At 34.1% G+C, this 19,991-nt stretch overlaps 1 protein-coding gene across 2 annotated transcripts; it reads right to left on the bottom strand.

Moving 5' to 3' along the window:
- Positions 1 to 4,706: 4,706 nt before the first annotated feature.
- On the bottom strand, positions 4,707 to 12,150 carry LOC103582599 (F-box only protein 8-like). Of its 2 annotated transcripts, none has more exons than XM_008564146.1 (3): positions 11,812 to 12,150; positions 8,476 to 8,602; positions 4,707 to 5,061 (listed from the first exon to the last, which is right to left on the bottom strand). In XM_008564146.1, exons 1-3 carry the CDS (start codon positions 12,138 to 12,140, stop codon positions 5,008 to 5,010), a joined length of 510 nt encoding a protein of 169 aa, XP_008562368.1. In that variant the 5' UTR covers positions 12,141 to 12,150; the 3' UTR covers positions 4,707 to 5,007. The 2 variants fall into 2 exon arrangements, with proteins under 2 accessions (XP_008562368.1, XP_008562369.1); XM_008564147.1 differs by having other exon boundaries at positions 5,005 to 5,124.
- Positions 12,151 to 19,991: the final 7,841 nt, after the last annotated feature.

Below are 19,991 nucleotides of genomic sequence, written 5' to 3'. Positions count from 1 at the left end.
TTGCTGGTCACGAAAAAAGACAAAAAGGAAAAAAAAATGCACTTGATATACTGTTACCTTTATACTCCCATATTTCAAAAGCTGCAGTTAAGTTGATGAATGCCTTACAATTGATGACATCCAAGAATTGAGAAAATGTCCTTTATTTTCTGATAAAACACTCATATTTTGGAATAACATTTACTGTGACATTGGTAGCAGCAATTGCTGAATTCAAGAAAGATATGTAAAAGAGACAACTACCTTGGACACTAAAGCCGAGAACTTAAATCTAGAAAGTGATATCAAGCTTCACTAAAACTGTTGTCACATCAGATAAGGAAAAACACTCTGGAGGTATCAAGGTGGTCAGGTAGGGTATGTTAAAAAAATAAAAGGCAAACAGATTTTTCTTTGAAATGTACTTAAAGTGTCTAGATACTTTTATTTAACTTGGAAATAAAAGTAAAATTCAAATAAAATAAACTTGCTAGTTGGGCCGGCCCCGTGGCTCACTAGGGAGAGTGCAGTGCTGGTAGCGCTGAGGCCGTGGGTTCGGATCCTATGTAGGGATGGCCGGTGCTCTCACTGGCTGAGTATGGTGCAGACCACACCGAGCCGAGGGTTGCGATCCCCTTACCGGTCAAAAAAAAAAAAAAACTTGCTAGTTTTTGCATTTCACAAATCAATACATTGTCCACTAATTTCAGTTAACTTTTACCCCAGACAAATCACACTCAATAAGATAGCAAATTAGTATCTTCCATAGCATATTGAAGAAAACAACAAAATGCATCTGGTGGTCTAATCGAAGAATAAACTATGGAATACTCTAGGGCCTAAATATCTTTTTCAATTGGATAAAGATCAAAAGAGGGCCTGGGAAACTGTTTAACTTTGAAGCATCTAAAAGGTTTATCTTGAGTCCACAACCACCTTCTGTGGACTGACTCTAAGCCACATGTTGTAATGACTCTTGGAAACAAGGGAGGGGGAGGGCAGCCAGGATAGAAGATGGTTAAGGCAAGGTGTAAACTAAAGTTGCCCTAATAGACATAGGATAAAGTTGCTTTCTTAACCATAAAGTCATCTGATGGATCAGATTAAAAAAGAAACATACATATCCACACACACCACATTGCCCTCAAAAAAGTAAATAATCTTCAATTTAGCATGACTTGTAGCTAATTGATCGAAGGTATTAAGTTGTCTAGACAGAGGATGGTATTTAGTGTCTGACAGGCATAATTTTACACTTTGATTCTAATGTTGATCAAGGGGAAGGAGCTTTCCCAATGAACTTAAGCATTTTAGCTCTTTTGGGTAAACATTTCTTATAGAGGGGGAAAATAGTTAAGCTACATATGGTAAGGTATTCCTCCCACTGTCAGCTAGAGAATTTGGGATAAATTAATTAATTTGCTAATGAGAATTAGCAATGTTTATCTTTAAAAAATAATTTACATTCAGGATTACATGTCAAACTTCTATGAGTTTGGGTGGTAACAACAACAACAACAACAACAACAACAACAACAACAATAATAATAATAATAATAATACATCAGGATGCTTTTGATTGTGAACAATAAAAAGCCCAATTCAAAATAAAGAGATAAATTTATTTTAAAAATAAAGTATAACTTGTTACTTTGTATAACAGGAAGTTCCAGACTAACATGGCTCCAGGGTTGTTAGGCCCACAGAAGGCCTACCCAATTCTTTCTTTCCAATCTGCTATTCTCACTTTGTTGCTAAAACTTCTAATGGCTGCAAGATGGCTGCAGGTGGTCCTGTCATTATATCCTCACATACCAATGCTCAGAGGTGCATAAGGCACCTGCATGCACATGTGCACATGCATGCACACACACACACACACACACACACACACACACACACTCTTCAGAGGACTACTTCCCTTTGTCTCTTTTTAAAACCTGAAAAATCTTTCTCTACACATGTCTCCTCCAATGTCATGGGTCAGATTGGATGACATGGATGCCACGGAAGCCAAGGGGAATAGAATTAACATATTAGCTTGGAATAATTTATATTCAATTCTTAAGGCTGGGAATACAGCCAGCCACTCGGCTGGTTGAGGAGCTTTATCCAATAATAAGTCTAAGTGATAGGATCTAAGTCTTGCTCATATAGGCCTACTGTAAATCTCAAAAGTTACTTCACCATGGGACATAGACTATTAGAAGGAACTCTAAGACACCTCTTGAATTCCACCATTATCCTTCCTTCTCTTCTTCACTGTGTAGTAATGACTATTTCCCTCTGGTAACTGGGCTTAATCACTTCGACTATAGCATAACTACCTCCCTTCATACTTTTTTTTTTCCTTTTTGTCTGTTTGCTTAGTGGTAGGGGGATCTAAAATGGCAAGAAGGTAGTGCTAGCTACCAATTCAAATTGTTGTGCCTCTGGTATCAATATTCCTCCTTTGGGGACTGAGGCTCTATCCCAGCAGAGACCAGAAATAAGGAAGGTAGAATCAAACATTTTACAGGTGGATCACTAGTTAAAACAGTGTTACAGGTGCCTGAATGCCTTTCCAAAGGCCACTTCCCTCTTTTCATTGCTTCTACCATCTTAGTTGCTGAATCTTAAGTCTAAGCAAATCCTTTCTATTCTATTCTCTATTGGTCTAGTGGTGTTCATGTAATTTAATTCTCTTCAATAAGAAATGAGCAGAACTATACTGAAGGTTTCTGAAAAGATTTGTTTTCCCTAAAAATTAAGATGAATGTGAGGAGAGAGCTTCCTTTTCCTCCCCTCCTCCTTTGTGCTGGGACACTGTCATGTGACAAGGTGATATTTTGTGCTGTGATAGCCATCTCTCTAACAAGAGAGGGCAAAATGTTAACACTGAGGGTCCACGGTAAGATCATTACATCACTGAAATAACTCCGGAATACCCACTCTTTTGATGTAGACAAATGTATATGATTTAAGTCACTATTAGTTTAGGCTCTCTGTTCCTTGCAGCCAAAAACATCCTAGATGACACACATAGGGACAAATGGGTACTGCAAGGAGCAGATCACAAAATGTGAAACTGGCTGTGAAGGGCACCGATAACTCAATTACTCCTAAATAGATTTCAATTCACATCCTAGCCAAGAATTAGTAATTTGAGTCTACCTTTCTCTTTCTTTATGCTATCAGGCATTGTCTGAAGTATACATATCTTCCTGTCAACCAAGCTCATACTCTACTACCTATAACACAAGTTTATTCCTGAAAGATTGATAAAGTAAAATTTCTAGAGCTATAGAACTAAGGATAAAACCTTGAAAGGAAGTACATTTTCCAGACTAAAATGCATTTTAGTAGCCTGTCATCCTTCTCTGGGAATATCCTTGTGTTGAAGGAGAAATTAAGATTTAATAGAGTTAGTGCAGTGAATGAGATACCAAGGATATAACTATGAATGGTCTATTAGTTCCAAATTATCTGACACAGATATTTATATCAATGTGTAAAGGCAATTATTTGAATTCAATGTTTCTTTCAGGTTTATTGTCCTACCCATATCTTACAAACATTTTCTCTAACAAATTAGATGGCAATCCAAATACAGAACATGGAAAAATCAGACTGTCAAGACTCAACTCTCAGGTTTTCTTTTTTTTTTTTTTTTCATAGTAAGCACTATCAGACCAAAGGAAAGAAAAAATAATTATATAGAAAGAGAGAGGATTATATCAGATAGCTGGAGGTGAACAATAGGGTCTTTCAATCATTGTAACATATTTATTTACACACAGTAAAATTGCAGATAATCTATACTAGTATATCTCAAAGTATGTTCCCTGGAATGTCCCTTTATTCCCCTTCACACCCCCCACCCCAAAAGGACACTATGTGAAACAAGTTTGGATAACACTGCATACAACATTCCGTCTTAGATACTCACAATGTGTGCATCGATGTATTAAAGGCCTTGAAAAGTTATGCTGTATATAAGCCAACTAATTATAACCTATCATGTTCAAATTTATTAGACTTGGGAAATCCTTTTTAACAATGGATTCCCAAAAAATACATTTGGGAAATGCTTGTTTGTACATTCTGATAATAACAATCATGGTTGTCTATCCCAAGGAATAAAAGTTAAAGTTATTTTTCACCTCTGTTATTGTGCATGAAGTAATGATAATGACTATTTTGTTGCCGTATATTGGAGAAGAAAAGTCAATAAGATTTAATATCTGAGATACTATTCATAAGAACTGAGTATAAACTCTTGATATCCTTTCTGTAACAGAGAAATCCTACAAATTTCCTGTTTATACTTTAGGTAGTCCAACAACAAAAAATATGTTATCTTGAAAATACCTTGTATATTCATTTTCATCTAAAACATGTGTATAGGTCAAATTTAAAATATTTTTCTTTATAGATTCTAAGATCAATCTAGTAAAATGCATAAAATTGTAGGCATGTGGGTCTTTCTGTACAAATATAGGAGAAACATGCTTACATAGTTAAAAAAGAAAAAGTTTTTTTTTTTTTTTACCAGACCCCAATGAGGATATTAAAAAAACAAAACAAAACAGAAAAACCCAACTGTTTATAAACACATTTACAAAGCAAAAATAAACCTATAATATATTAAAGTTAAAACATGTTCTCTACTAATTTTTCAGATTTTAAAAATAACTGTCAAGAAAATGTTTTAATTCTAATGGAGCACAAAGAATATAGCTTACTGGTTGGTAAGTAAAGTTACTTTATTATAATACTGATAGTGGAATAAAATCGATACACTCAACTTGAACATGCAGGGGAAATACAAATTAATGTAAACAGATGATTTTCAGCACATTCTTTCACTAGAATGTGATCACCTGCCACGAAGTACACAAGCTCATGCACAAGATCAAGACGTTACAATACAGCTGAGATCACAATGTCATGCATGTAACAACAGCGTGCTAGATAATCATACCACAAACTGTGCAGATGTTCTCCCCCACCCCATGAGCCACTGCCAGCAGTTGCTGTGGAGTTTGGTTACCCATATCCGTGACATGAACGGTGTCCTTTGGAGAATCTTGTTCCCTGTGGCTGTAAGTATTCTTATTTTTATAATATTTAATGATGCTTGTTATCAAAATGTTAAGTACAAAACTAGAAATTATGAAAAAATAGACTTTTTACAATACTGAACAATTATATATATCTTATCTCAGGCACTTACAATAAACAACACTTACATTTATACATACTATCGAAACAAATTTTCTGCTCAGAGTTAAACAAACCCAAGATAATGTCTGACGACAGTGTTCCAGTGAGTGGGGGGGAAAAAAAAATCAATCTCCAACAAGTACTTCTTGATTTCTAGCACTCAAAAAGCTTGGCAAGAGTCATTCTCATAGCCTGGCTAAAGTATGACTAATACAGATAAGTCCTAGATAAGAACATCTATTATGATAACACAATTATATGATCTCAATTTTGAAGACTTGACTTGGCAAACATTATTTAAATTAGTCAATGAAAGAAAGTACAGAATAAAGTCTTTAAAATACTTCCCTTCATTTCTCTGAACCTTGTAAGTGTATTTCAACATCCTTTTTTGCCTATTTATATTCTAAGTACATTCTGGTAACGATAATTCTATTTTGCTATTAGGCAACACCTGCTAAATTACTAATGTTCATAAAAGTGTAGAATCAGAATTCTGGAACCACAAGACAATTTGAGTGGTTCAGCTTTATGACTCTTGGCAGCACTATATGGCTTTTTAGAACGTGAATTCAATACTTCTGTATTACTCCAGAATACCTTTAAATCAGGCCAGGGAGTAAAGAAAAAGAAAATACAGCCAACTCTCAATAACATAGAAGATAGGATGGATAAGTAAAATCTAAAGATCTAAAAATCTTACATTAATTCATAACTTCAGCACCCTTTTTTAGCAAACATTTGGCTTAAAAATCTAAAAAAAATTTGTCGGATACAAAAAGGACTTGAATTTCACCTCTATTCTCTGCCTCCTCCTAACACTCTAGAGGAGGTATTAACAAGAACTGTATAGACTGATATACGTAACTGCAAAAATAGAAACATATTTTTACATCTCCAGTTTACATATTTAAAACTATCTATATCATATTCTAGTATATGAGGACCTACATATATTTTCACCTTTGCATTTGTCTTTATAATTTGTTTAAAAATTGGTACTCCTTTGGCAAGGAATGACTACTTACCATAATCAATATCAGCAGTTACATCCAACTTTTCTGACTTTATAACAATCTACAATTTAGTACTTACCAAGTTACATTTCCTTAGAATGTAACATTTGCAAATGACATGAATTCATGATGACAGTTTTACTCTACATCAATATAATTCATGACTGAAGCCAGTATGCCTTGATAAATTGGGCATAATAAGACTGGGCTTTACAACATCTTCCTCTTCTGATTCTTATGAATTTAAAGTAAAGCACTGTACTATTCTGCCTCAGTTCTTCTCCAGTAATCATCATTCAATTATCTCAAAAGACTGATGCAAAATATATATCTTACTATAAAGATCATCATATGAACTGTTTTAATTATCAACAAGTAATACCTAATTCTGATAAAGAACTAAGAATAATGAAGTCTCCGAAACCATGCCATTCTTGGAATACATAAATGTAGTAAAATCTCTTGTACAGAGCAGTATGCCACAGTACAAGATGAAACAGGTGACATGCATACATTGCTATATGCTTACAAAGAAGATAACTTGGATTTGAACTAAAATAAAATAAAAACAAGTGTATTTTATGATAAAAGGCATCAGAAAAAACTTTCAATAAAGGGACAAGTAACAAAACCTAAATTTATGATAGTTTATCCATTCATTTGCCTTTCTAAAGAATGGTCATTAGATTCTAAAAAGCAATATTAAATTGGTTTCAAACGTATAATTTGAACTTTAACTTCTTATATATCATTCTACTTTCATTAAAAGTATCAGTTTTTTTTTTTTTTTTAAAAGATGACCGGTAAGGGGATCTTAACCCTTGACTTGGTGTTGTCAGCACCACGCTCAGCCAGTGAGCGAACCGACCATCCCTATGTGGGATCCGAACCCGGGGCCTTGGTGTTATCAGCACCACACTCTCCCGAGTGAGCCACGGGCCGGCCCAAAAGTATCAGTTTTTTATTCATTGAAAATAAAACCTCCTTAAACAGTGGTGAAGGAAAGACTACAAATACCTGAATTTAAATATTATACCATGCTTTATAATATATACACTTTGTTATATTTGTGGGGAAAAGACTTAACTGATATGCAGTATGTGTATCAGTAAACCTTAGCAATGGTGTTTTATTTTATTTTCTATTTATGTACCAAAAAATTAACAAAGAAAGAAACCATGCATAAGAAGTAAAAATCAATTTATTTAAAAAATATCATTGGTATAACTATATGCCTGTGTGTGAAATCAGTATTTCTGTTTAAGATTCAAATATTTTACATGGGAGAAACATCTCCCTAATTATAAAAGAAGCTGAGATAATTTTAGAAAATATTTGGCTGCTTGATTTAAAAAGTCTTCAATACCTCTACAACAAATGAAAAAAGTTGGTTTTTGAAAATTAAAATAATTCAGCCAGTTAAATTTTTCCACAGAAAATAATACACCCAGAAGCAGTAGTTCTGAGTATTGTATAATTTCCACTCAGATTTCTAAGAATACGTCTAATAGATAATTAAACATTTCTGAAAATCTGAACTTTTCCAGTATATATTAAAATGAGAATAGGAAAGAAAAATCAGTGAAAGAATTGTCTCACATTTTGATCAATTTAGATATCATATTAAAAAAGAATTAAATAATTAATACAAAATTATTCAATTTTATAATAGAATCTATAAGTGGTTTGTTTTTTTTGTGTTTTTTTGTTGATCTGGGCTGGTTGGTACAGGGATCGAATCTTGGATGTTAGTGTTATCAACATCACACTCTTATCAACTGGGATAGTGGCTATCCCAGGAGTTTCTTTGTCAGCAAGGAATTATATTGTTAAAGGCATTATTTAAAGACAACATTTTGATATGTCAGAACCTACAATGATGTCTCTGTGATTATCTCTGATAATAGCAGCACACCTACTAAATAAAAACAATAAATAGGAAGAAAATGCTGCAGTTAAAATCTGATGAACATATTCTATGCTCTCATCATATTTTGTCCTCTTCACTTATAATGTACTAATATCTCAATCAGGTCACTAGAGGACTGCGTATATATCTCGGATGCTGCCATACAAAGTGAGTAGGTAGATTATAATGTGACATGGTAAGGTAAATAAAAATGACTATGTCTTAGAGCAATAACATACTGGGCTTCTTAGTAATTGAAAAGGTACATTCAACGACTTGTTTTTCCTGCAAGTTTATCATATTGGAAAGCTGCAGCAAGATAGTAATAAAGTTCACCTGATACAAATACTCAAGTTCCTCACTTACCTCATCTGGGTTGGCATTAAAGGTGAGGCTGCCTTCATCCAGCTGCATATACAATTTTCTAAAGGAAAATCCTAGAGGTGGGCTCTTATTGTAAATGGAACAGTGACCCCAAGTGGATTTGCACAACCTGTAAAAATAAGAGAAAATGAGACAAGAAAACATTAGTATACTTAATTTCCTCGGTTAAACATGAATACACATGATAAAATAGTAACACTGAAATGATATAAGATTGGGTTTTGGAGCTCTAATGTTTAAATATTTAATTTTATACTTGTTGTTTATTTACTAGAGTATGATAGATGCCTTAAATTTAGCAATTTTGATAGCACCTAATAAACGTGAGTGACAAAGATTAATAATATTCATGAGTAATATCTTAAGTTAAACAAACTATTAATAACAGTAATAATAGCTAACAGTTACTGGGTTCTTACTAGATGTCAGGCACTATTTTAAGTATTTTAACTATATTAACTTGCTTAATCTTTCTAGGATATTGGTGCTACAGATAAGAAAAACAGAGATGAAAAAGTTGCCCAAGATCCCACAGCTAATATATGTAGAGGCAGGATTTGAACCAATGAATCATACTCCAGAGCTTGCAATCTTAACCAAGAAGCCAAGCAGAATCTATTAAGTAACCTAAATGTGTTTTATTGTGAAAAAAATCTAAGTGGGGGGGTCAACCTTTTGCTTTTTTGACAATACATATATTAATAACAGATAAACATAGAAACTGTAATACCACACAACATCAATACATACATCAAAAGCTGTGACGTTAAACATAGCTATTTGAAGATACTATTTCAAAAACACTGGTTCTTTACTTGTTTTTGTTTCACAGTGTTGGACATGCTTTGTGATTTGTCATCACAGTTATACACGAATATTTAAAAGTTCTATAAAACCTAAAATACTAACAGTTTATATTTCAAAACACTATTTTCTGCAGATTGGGATAGTTGTTTCGATTTCTGGACAGAGGCAATAGCTACTGGTTATTATTTAAAAGCTTAAGTTATACTGCCTGGAAATTCTGGATTTGTACCTAAGAGCCTTAAAAATAAGTGCATTACCCTAGAGATGCAGAGAATACTGAAATTATATTTCGAAACATTTTAATAAGTCTTTGCCTAAAAATTGTGATTTTTTTTTGTATGTCCAAAAACACCTGCTACTTGTTGAGACAAAGTAGTTTCACTTTCTGATATTTATTATTGATTTTTGCTTCAAACTTCCTTCTTTTCACGTACATACAAAGTACAGGAAAATAAGAAGTTATTGTCTCAGACTATAACATCAAAAATTGTGAGGATAAGTGGGTAAAATCTAATTTAACACAAAACTAACCTAGTTAATTTATACCCTTGCATTATTTTTACCAACCAAATGAAATTATTGATTTTAAAATTGTAAATATAATAAATTATTTAGAAAATTATCAATATTTTAAGTCTCTTTAATTTAGTTCCATAGCTTTCGAGTTTTATTACTAAGCCATATGAAAGCAACAGAACCTCCCAATATCAATAAGTATTCAACATATCCAAAGTTAAAATAAAAATTAAGCCAGGCTTTAATTTCAAATAGAAGAAATTTATCATTAAGAAAAAAAAAAAAAAAATCCGGGCCGGCCTGGTGGCGCACTGCTACAGTGTGCCGCTTGGGAAGCGTGGCGGCGTTCCCGCCAAGGGTTCGGATCCCACATTCAGACCGGCCACTCACTGGCTGAGCGAGGAGCGGGGGCAACACCGAGGGTTGCGATCCCGTTGCCGGTCCCGGTCCGGTACGGGCGCGACACTGAGGGTTGCGATCCGTTGCCGGTCACGAAAAAAGACAAAAAGACAAAAAAAAAAAAAGAAAAAAAAAATCCAAGTGTCATAAAAATAGGAAAAATTATATGGCATACAATAAAGGAAGCATTTCTTTCAGTGATGAACAATCAAGATTTAAACCCCAAATGAATACATTCCTATTGAATTCAGATAAGCTTAAAAATAAATTTTAGGATGTTCAAATAAGGCACAAATTAATTTTGTGGGAAATACTAAAATGTAGAAAAGAGATCATAAAGAATAACCTGGTTTTAAAATGTTTTCATTTCCTTCTTACATTTCATGTAAGTATACGCTTACATAATGATTAAAAAATTAATAACTGTTATTTATTTTAAACATTACTAATAAATAGAATTTCCTTTTATTTACACAGTATTTCCACTATAAAAAGGCAATAAAAGAATAACAAGATAATATTGATGATTTTTATCTATTTAGAGGTTAAATCATTATCTATTTAGAGTATATGACCTATATGATTATATGACCTATATGACCTATATGATTTATACTAAAGTATAATCCTGTGACATCAGGAAGCCTAAGTTAGTAATGCCATTACTGAAAATACATTTTTACTAAATTTTGCCAATTTAGATTAATTTATTAATTCTTTCCATTAGATTTCCAGTTAGAAATTATTTAACGTCTTAAGACTTTTGTTTCCATATGAAGTCTAATTTTAAAATAATGAGAATGAAATAAACTTTCATAAAGGAAGCTAATAAATCTGAGATCTAATGATTCTTCTATGTTTGGTAACATCTTCAGGACTCGAAAAAAAAAAAAACCATGTACCTATAATTTTTAAGTATATGATGCTATTTACAGAATAACTTAGATTCAATAAAACATTCTATTCCCCCAAATGTTCTTAGATTGGTAGTTTAAATTTAAACTGGTCTATTACCTGCTAAAATTGCTAGAACCTACTTTAAATACCGCAAGTAGATTATTTATCACCTTGCTTTCTAATATTTACCTACTTAATGGACGAAAATTTTCACCAGTTAGTTTATGCTAACAAGCCCCTTCGATAAAAATAAATATATAAATAAGTCAAAACACACACACATACTCCATTTGCAACCAATGAAGAGTAACACTTGAGGACCACTTACTGATTTTTAAATATGCCTGTTCTTCAGTTGGGATACCCGATGGGGAACACAAACTACACAAGGGATGTGAACACTCCAAGTTTTGGGTAATTTCTCACTTTATAATTTTGTTGTAATTTTAGAATAAACTGACAATTTCTGATTTATAATAAACAGACTCATCTCAATTAGGAATCTCTCTTCTAATTGTAAAGTCATTATTCTATTTTCTTTTCTACTATCTTATTTCCTCAGTATTGAATTTGACTGTGATGATAACTGTATCCCAGTTAAAAAGAAATATTTCGTAATACATATATATTATAAAAAGAACATTTCATCATGATTATGTTTAGAGATACCTGAATCATATGCTGGTGGGCTTAACTTACCCTTGCCAGAGAAGTTCATCATTAGCGAGGTCCTGCCAAACACATGAAGCCAAGCAGAGGTCAGTTGCATTCAGGTAGGACAAGATGGTAAAGCTTAGCTCAGGAGGCAACATCTCCAAATTAATGAATCCTTCCTGTTCTTTAGATTTCCTTGCCTTCAAAAGATGATATATGTCAATGCCTCCTTGGACTTGTTTGCGATGATTGGTGTTAGAAATGTTGCTCATAGCCATTCTCCTGCTCTGCTCTCTGGTGAGGTAGCCTTGCTCACTATAGCCTTCCTGTTGTAGCTGCTGGTTTCTGGCCACTCTCCACAGCCCCTGACCCATCTGCAAGGCTGGGAGAAAGCCAGAATATAATAAGGGTGACATTTAAAAAATAACCCACTTTCTCCCAGTGGTATAACAAATTTAACATGAAGCATTCATTTAGCAGAATTAAGATTCCTCATTAAAGTCTATTAAAACCAGTAGTACATTACAAAGAACAATTGGAACATTCTAAGTGCAAAATTTGGATAAAGAAAGTTTAAGACATATTTGGTTTGATCATCACCTTTATCTCAGTTTGCTAACTACTTTTAAAGTCCACAGGTGACATAATCATTTTTCACATGGTAAGATTTAAAAGTTACTGATGTCCTAAAGACTGTTACAAATTATAATTATGTGGACTTATGGCCCAGTATTAAATACAGCTCTGATCAGAGCACAGGACTTCAGTTAAAAGGCCTCCAGACCCTGCTTTTTATCACAATTCAGGCTAGGCTAAGCTAGCCCCTTTTAACCAAACTCCCAGATGCATAACAGCTGTGAAACAGACTTTTAGTTTAATTCTTGCCAGTCTACACTTACATTGTAGGCTATAATAAAATGTAACATAGGCCCTGAAGTCTAATTCAGAAACCTTATAAATTACACACCTAGAAGTCTATGATAAATAACTCAGGAACAGCTATTTGGTTTTGTTGTTGCTTTAAACTAAAAATAATTTAGACTAATTTTCTAATTCTTTTCCAGATACTTCAGAGGTACCTGGGAAAAGGCATGAGAAGAAGATGTGTTCCAGTCTCCTCCACCTCCATTTGACCTCCAACTAGAGCAGCTCTACATTTATCTGTTACATAAATTGGGCTTTCCTATATTCAAATATTTAGAAAATGACTGGCCTAGACTTCTTATTTGGCTTACCTTTAAAATAAGTAGTTTTTCCTGAGTAAATAAATTGACCGAGTTGAAACTAAATCAGGAATAGCTTTTAACTAATACAAATTATTATTTTCATGATCTTTTTTTCAAATAAAATATTCTTGTTTTATCAACCCCAGTTGACTAATAAACACCTGTATGTGTTTTAAAAATTTGGAAAAAAATACTTTCACTAAATAATCATTAAAATAGTCAAATAACTTTCACAGCATGACCTGAACTTAAAATATAATTTTGTTTTAATTAGCTATTTACAAGGACTAACAAAAACAAAAGCAAAAAACCAGAAAAATGACCAAAAAATTTGAAGATTATTAGGAATAATTTGAAAGTAGAACTTCGAAGAATGTCAAAGATTTTTTTAAAAAAAATATATATATATTTTTTTTGCTTTTTGTCTTTTTCCGTGTCCGGCAACGGATCGCAACCCTCAGTGTCGCCCCTGTACCGGACCGGGACCGGCAACAGGATCGCAATCCTCGGCGTTGCTCCTGCGCCTCACTCAGCCAGTGAGCGGGAACCGGTCCGCACGTGGGATCCGAACCCTCGGCGGGAGGGCCGCCGTGCTTCCCAAGCGGCGCACTATAGCAGTGCGCCACCGGGCCGGCCCTAAAAAAATATTTAAAAAGGCACGACCCATGTGTATATTTATTAAATTATTGGCTATGTTTGGATAATAGTAACTATATTATGTCATCTGAAGATCAAAAAAGATAAAATAGTCCAGGATAATTTTTAACTTCTTCTTCTCACATTGAATTGCTTGGAATCCCAGCAGCATAAGCTATAAAGGGATGGTGAGGAGGAGGAATACAAAGAAAAGGAATATATTAATGATTTTAAAATGTGGGAGAATTTGTTTTTGCAAAGGAAGCACAGAAGATAACCTTTCTTTCCCCACTACACATACCACAATAAAGGTATCAGTTCCTAAATAGTATTAAGCTATAAAAATTAAATTCTTAAAAAATATAGAATACTAAGACAATGAAAAGACAAGCCACAGACCAGGAGGAAATCTTAGCAAAACACAGAGATGACAAAGGAGCAGTATCCAAAATATACAAAGAACTCTTAAAACTCAATAATAAGAAAACAAACAACCACTTTAATAAACAGGCAAAAGATCTCAAATGACACTTCACCAAAGAAAATGTACAGATGGCAAATAAGCATATGAAAAGATGTTTAACATCATATTTCCTCAGGAAATTGCAAATTAAAACAATGGATCCTACTACACACCCATTAGAATTATATATCCAAAACACTGACAATACCAAATGTTGATGAGGACGTAGGAATGCAAAATAATACAGCCACTTTGTAAGACAGTTTGGCAGTTTTCTAAAAAACTAAACAAACTTTTACCATATGATCCACCATCAGCACTCCTTGATATTTACCTAAATAAGTTCAAAACTTATGTCCACAAAAAAACATGTACATGAATGTATATATAGCAACTTTAGTCATAGTTGCCAAAATTTATAAGCAACCAAGATGTACTTCAGTAGTTAAACGCATAAACAAACTGTTATATCCATATAATAGAATATTATTTAGCACAAGAATGAAATGAGCTATCAAGTCATCAAGACATGCAGGACCATTAAATGCATATTACTAAATGAAAGAAGCCAATCGGAAAAGGCTCCTTACTGTATGATTTCAATTATATGATATTCTAAAAAAGGCAAAACTAGAGACAGTAAAAATGATTAGCATATCAACAACAATTTGTAAGTAGTTTTAAATTTGAGTAATTTTTAAATGTGCCATGTCACATTACAACATAAGTACAATTTAATTTTGACAGAATGAATATTTTAAGACTCCCAATCATAAAGAATTGTATTTTACTTTGATCATGGGTAACCCCTCTGTTTAACTTAGCAAGAAAACACCTAGAAACTGTTTTTATTGCTGGGCTCATCTAACATACCTATTATCATTTCAAATAATTAAATTTATTCTTCTTTGTTACACCATTAATGGTAAATAATTAAAATGTGGTAACTATGGTGTCTGAAGTCTCAAGATTTAAGGCATTTCTTAATTTCTGTGTATTTCCCCTACAGCATCTTTCTAGGGGCATATGGTTAAGCAGCTGTTGTTACTCTGAAGGCTGTTGCTAGGGAACAAAGAATCAGGGTGATTTCCCCAGGCTCTGGACTTTAATGGGGATTACTTATATTGAGCACCAGATAATGTGATTCAGAAAGCATCCAACAGGTGAAAAGAGGTAAACCAGCAGATGGTTCTTAAAAAAAAAAAAAAAGATACGGAGGGTGGAGGGTTGAGACTCATGTATATACACTGTTCAGACAAAGAAAGGTGCAAGATTATACCTCATTTTCTATTCTCCTTCTGCTAAACAATACTGCAAATTGTCTCTTTGGGAATTCCTTTTCCCTTTAAAGCAGTTTTTTGATTCTGGGTAAAAACACAACATGATAAACCACTCTGAGGAAAATTAATATCATAAGTTTAGCATTTGGATAAAGAAAAGGGTGTCTATAGTTCTATCCCCACTCTCAATCTTCCTTAGGATAACAGGGATGTGGAATACGGGTGTAACTGCCAGAAAAGTGATAAAAAAAACCAAAAAGAAGTAACATCCACTGTATAAGTTGTGGAGCAAGTCACGGAGGGAGCACAGTGTTGTGGGCTTTGAACTCAGACAGACCTGAATTTGAATCTTGTCTTCATTTGTTATTACTAATAGTACCATGGGGAAGTTTCATGACTACTCTACACTTTACTTTCTTCTTATGTAATGTGGAATAATGATAATAATACTTCAACTGTCTTGTCCTGCTTGCTGAATTAGCCCATTTATGTTGATACTTGCACAGCTTTGTGGGGCTTATACATACAATTCTCTATCGCCTTTAGTTATCTCATATTTTGCCATTGTTATTTTTTTCTTGTAAATGAAATTCTTTTATATCAATGGTGAAACCAAAACAAACAAACAAACAAAAAAACAAACAAACCCCAAAACCATAAAAAACAAAATAGCCTGTATTATCTTCCACAAAAGATTTCAAAACTCAGTATGCCTGATGATAATGCCAATAGCAGTGTCATGAAACAGGTTCTTGTGTTATCATTAGTTATGAGTCAATACCTGGCTCTAAAAGAGATGTAAAATATGATATAGTTTCATGCTGGTTCTTGCATGATTTCAAATTCTTGAAAGCAGGTGTTTGGACTGAACCAATCAAAACTTTATTTCAAAGAGACACACATCAAACAAGGTTTTTTAAAATTAGTTTATGAAAATATTGCGATCAGAGTAGGAACTTAACCTGTATTTTTCCTAGGAACAATGGTTTGGTATTCACTAATTCAATATTTGTAGCCAACTTTATAGAACAACTACTGCAAATAACAAGAATCAACTGTATTTCTTTTATTTGTGTATGAAATAGGTTAATTATGCTCTTATAAGAGTACATATTTTTTCCAAGAAAGAAATTCAATTGAAAAAAAAAATTAAACACAAAACAAGGTTTTGTATTTGAAATTACTAGTTTTGGTGTAAATATGGATTTTGTGATGAAACGTCTGCTGATAATTTATTTGCTCACTCAAAATAGATGGAAGAAAATAGGTATTTCTCATTTTATGTGTTTCTGTTTATAGATACTTTATCTAACATATATTGTTAATTCATTAATATTGTAACTCAGGACCAAAAGCACTATAACACATACCTGAAGAAAGATTATCTGACACACCTATCTTCTCTCTAAAGCACATCACTTAGCAACACAAGGCAACACTTAAACCCTATGTTTACAGGCCATCTTATATGCCAAAATCACTAATAAAAATCACAAAAAATGTGAAAAACATGGCCCTATGAGCAGGCCACAAAAAGGACATTTGTTCACAATGAGAGCTAATACAGAAAGCAGAGCCTTGCCATGTTCAACCTTAGGTGGAAACATGTATTTTGAACAACTTAAATTTTTTGCATCTCTGTGCATGTTCACTAATGACTGCAAAAGAGCAAGTGGTATTGATTTGGGGGACACAAATAAATTTTAGTGAGTATGCAAATTCACAAACACAAAATCTACAAATAATGAGAACTGACTGTAAATTAATACCACTCAAGATGTCCCATGCCTTTTCTTTCAAATTTGAATTTATTTTGTTTAAAGCTTCTTTATCATGTTGAGAGGTTCTATAAAATTCCTCCTAAGAAGCTTCAAAATGAAACCAAAGAGATTTTCTCTTGGTTTCCAAAAGTGGAAACATTACTTCATTATTTGTCATCTGACAGAAATAAACAGAAATTTCATAAGTACTTAGGTCACAGAGGAGAATTTCTGCTAACAAAAAATTCTCTAGAAGATTTCCAAGTTGAAACTCTTCCTTTTAGAGGAGAAAAAAAGATTATGGGGGAAAATCAAGGCAATTGTGACATTGTATTTTCTCATGATTTGTCATGATGGTAATAAAATTAATATTTACAACCAAAGATTCAGATACTGTTTAGTAAATTTAAATTTACACTTTACAGAGAGTGATGAGCACAAAATAAAACAAATCTCAGAACTCCTTTTTAAATCAAAGTACCAAATGAAGCAATGGCTAAACGGGGAAATTAACATGATCCAAGAATTTCTGTTTTCTTGGAATTATGCAAACACAGCTATCAATTACTTTTGACCGTTTTAATATAGTAGTCAAGAAATGTTCCTTGTACCTCAGAGCTATTATATAGTTTTTTGGCTCAGGGGTAAAATATTCATGTTCAATCTACACTGTCTGCAAATACACTCATGTAGCATGGTAGTAGAGAGGTGACTCAGAAGCCTGACACTAAAGGTGGATAAATGTGTCAAAACAGCTGAGAGGGAGCCATTTATCAATTTAAGCTCATATATAAGAAATTCATATTTTGGTTTGTTTATTATCATATCTTACATTTCAAACTTAATTTTCTGTTCCTAGAGTCCTATGCTACCATAGCACAATAGCTGGGATGGTGTAAATGGAAAGTAACATGATTTTAGAAAGATTCCAGCATTATTCAAAAATAAACAAAGCCTTTGAAAAATATTTACCTAAAAGACTGCAAAAAGCTTCTTTATTAGCCAAAGGTCCCTTTATAAAGCAAACAGCCGCTATTACCTTTAAATGATCTCTATCTAAGAACATTTTAGCGAAGTTACATCCAGAGTCACCATGCATATATGGTGTTTTTCCTTCCAAAAAGGCTCTTTTGGTATTAAATAGCTTATTTTTAATATCCTAAACTTTAAAGTTGTTTCAATTCATGCTAACATGGTGTATTAGTCCATTTTGTGTTGCTATAATGGAATACCTGAGACTGGGTAATTTATAAAGAAAAGGTTTATTTGGCTCATGATTCTGGAACAGTTGCATCTGGCGCTAGTCTCAGGCTGCTTCTACTTGTGGCGGAAAGTCACAGGCAGAGGGCAGGTACAAGCAGATCACATGTCAAGAGTAAGCAAGAGAGGGGGGGGTGCCAGGGTCTTTTAAACAACCATCTCTCATGGGAACTAATGGAGGGAGAACTCATTCACTGCCCCCACCCCCACAGGGAGAGCATTAATCCATCCATGAGGGATCCGCCCCCATGACTCAAACAACTTCCAACACTGCCATACTGGGGATCAAATTTCCACATGAGTTCTGGGGGGACAATACACCCAAACTACATCACACAGTTTTAGGAGCAGGTTTTAAACCAGTACTAGGACAAGTATAAATGGTAGAGTACCATTTCATTAACATGATTTGTGATTTATAAGATGTTGGACAGAAGATGGAAGAAACAATGTTCTTACTCAGTTTTGAAAAAAATCTTTACAGTTAACTCTTGAATTCTTGTAAGATGGAACATATATATTTATCACCTCTCCTTCCAATTAAAATCACAGAAAAGGAATAAAAAATGTAGAAGCTACACCTAAGAGAAAAAACAAACACACACAGGACTGGCGCGGTCCACGCCATGGCAGGATCCTAAAGGAATCAGCTTGGGCTGCCCTCTCCGAGTTGGCAAGGCTGCCGGAGGGAGAGCTGTTGGCAAGGCCACAGCTACGAGCACTTGCTGCAACCATAAGGGCTCCTGCCTCAGCTTCGCGGTACTGCTTTTGCTTTCTCTTTCAATGTTTTGGTTAGCGTGGCAGTTCTCTAAATCCCTAAAAGATTTTAAAAATAACACAAATGATTTTGCGGTCATTGCACTAAACATTCCCACTGAGGATCCGGGTAAATTGGATAATTCTAAATTATTCCTTTATGACAAAGTGACCACACCAACATATGCCTCAAAAGCACCACTCATGACTAAACATGAGCTGCAGCCCATACAGGCAAAATTACTCAAAAAAGAAATCCCCATCCTCTCCCTACCATCTAATAGACATAGGTCATATGATAGTATTGTCTATCACTTTGTAACCGCAATAACCACCACCCTGTTAATAGGGTAGATATTAACCACAGCTTGCCAACAGGAAAAGGTCACAGGTTAACTTCAGGACAATGAGAAGATGGTCCTGATCTGATAACCTGATACCAAGAATAGGAAGCACGAGTTAATCACCCGAGACGTGCTGATGAAGGGAAAGAACTGGCTGACCACCAAAAAAGTTTCCCCCGTGCTTTTTGAATTATTGACTCAAGCTTGCTGATATAATAAAAATAGTACCCAAAGCCCCCCTACAGAGCTGTAAATTTAAATAAAAGGCATTGTCTCATGCTCTACTGGGCTCCAGCCCCAAAGAGCTGACAGCCTGCAGAGAGAGAATGTCTCTGTCTGTTTTTGTTATTTTCGCTGATCCTCCTCATCCCTTTTCGGGTCCCACCCCTTGCTGAAGCTGGACTTCGGCACAGGGCCTTGAGTGGACATGAGATTTCAACATATTTCTGTAACATGAAAAGAGTGAAAAGTGGAAGCAGCCGGGGGGGGGGGGGGGGGGG

The sequence above is a fragment of the Galeopterus variegatus genome, unplaced genomic scaffold, assembly GCF_000696425.1.
Source record: "Galeopterus variegatus unplaced genomic scaffold, G_variegatus-3.0.2 Scaffold16916, whole genome shotgun sequence".
NCBI classification, from domain to species: Eukaryota; Metazoa; Chordata; class Mammalia; order Dermoptera; family Cynocephalidae; genus Galeopterus; species Galeopterus variegatus.
This window is presented reverse-complemented; position numbering and strand designations above follow the sequence as displayed.

Coding starts and splice junctions, on each gene's coding strand:
- LOC103582599 (XM_008564146.1), bottom strand. CDS start 12,140: ATGGGTCAGGGGCTGTGGAGAGTGGCCAGAAACCAGCAGCTACAACAG. Junction 8,603..11,811: donor GATGAACTTCTCTGGCAAGG/GTAAGTTAAGCC, acceptor TTATTTTTACAG/GTTGTGCAAATCCACTTGGG. Junction 5,062..8,475: donor TTAATGCCAACCCAGATGAG/GTAAGTGAGGAA, acceptor GAATACTTACAG/CCACAGGGAACAAGATTCTC.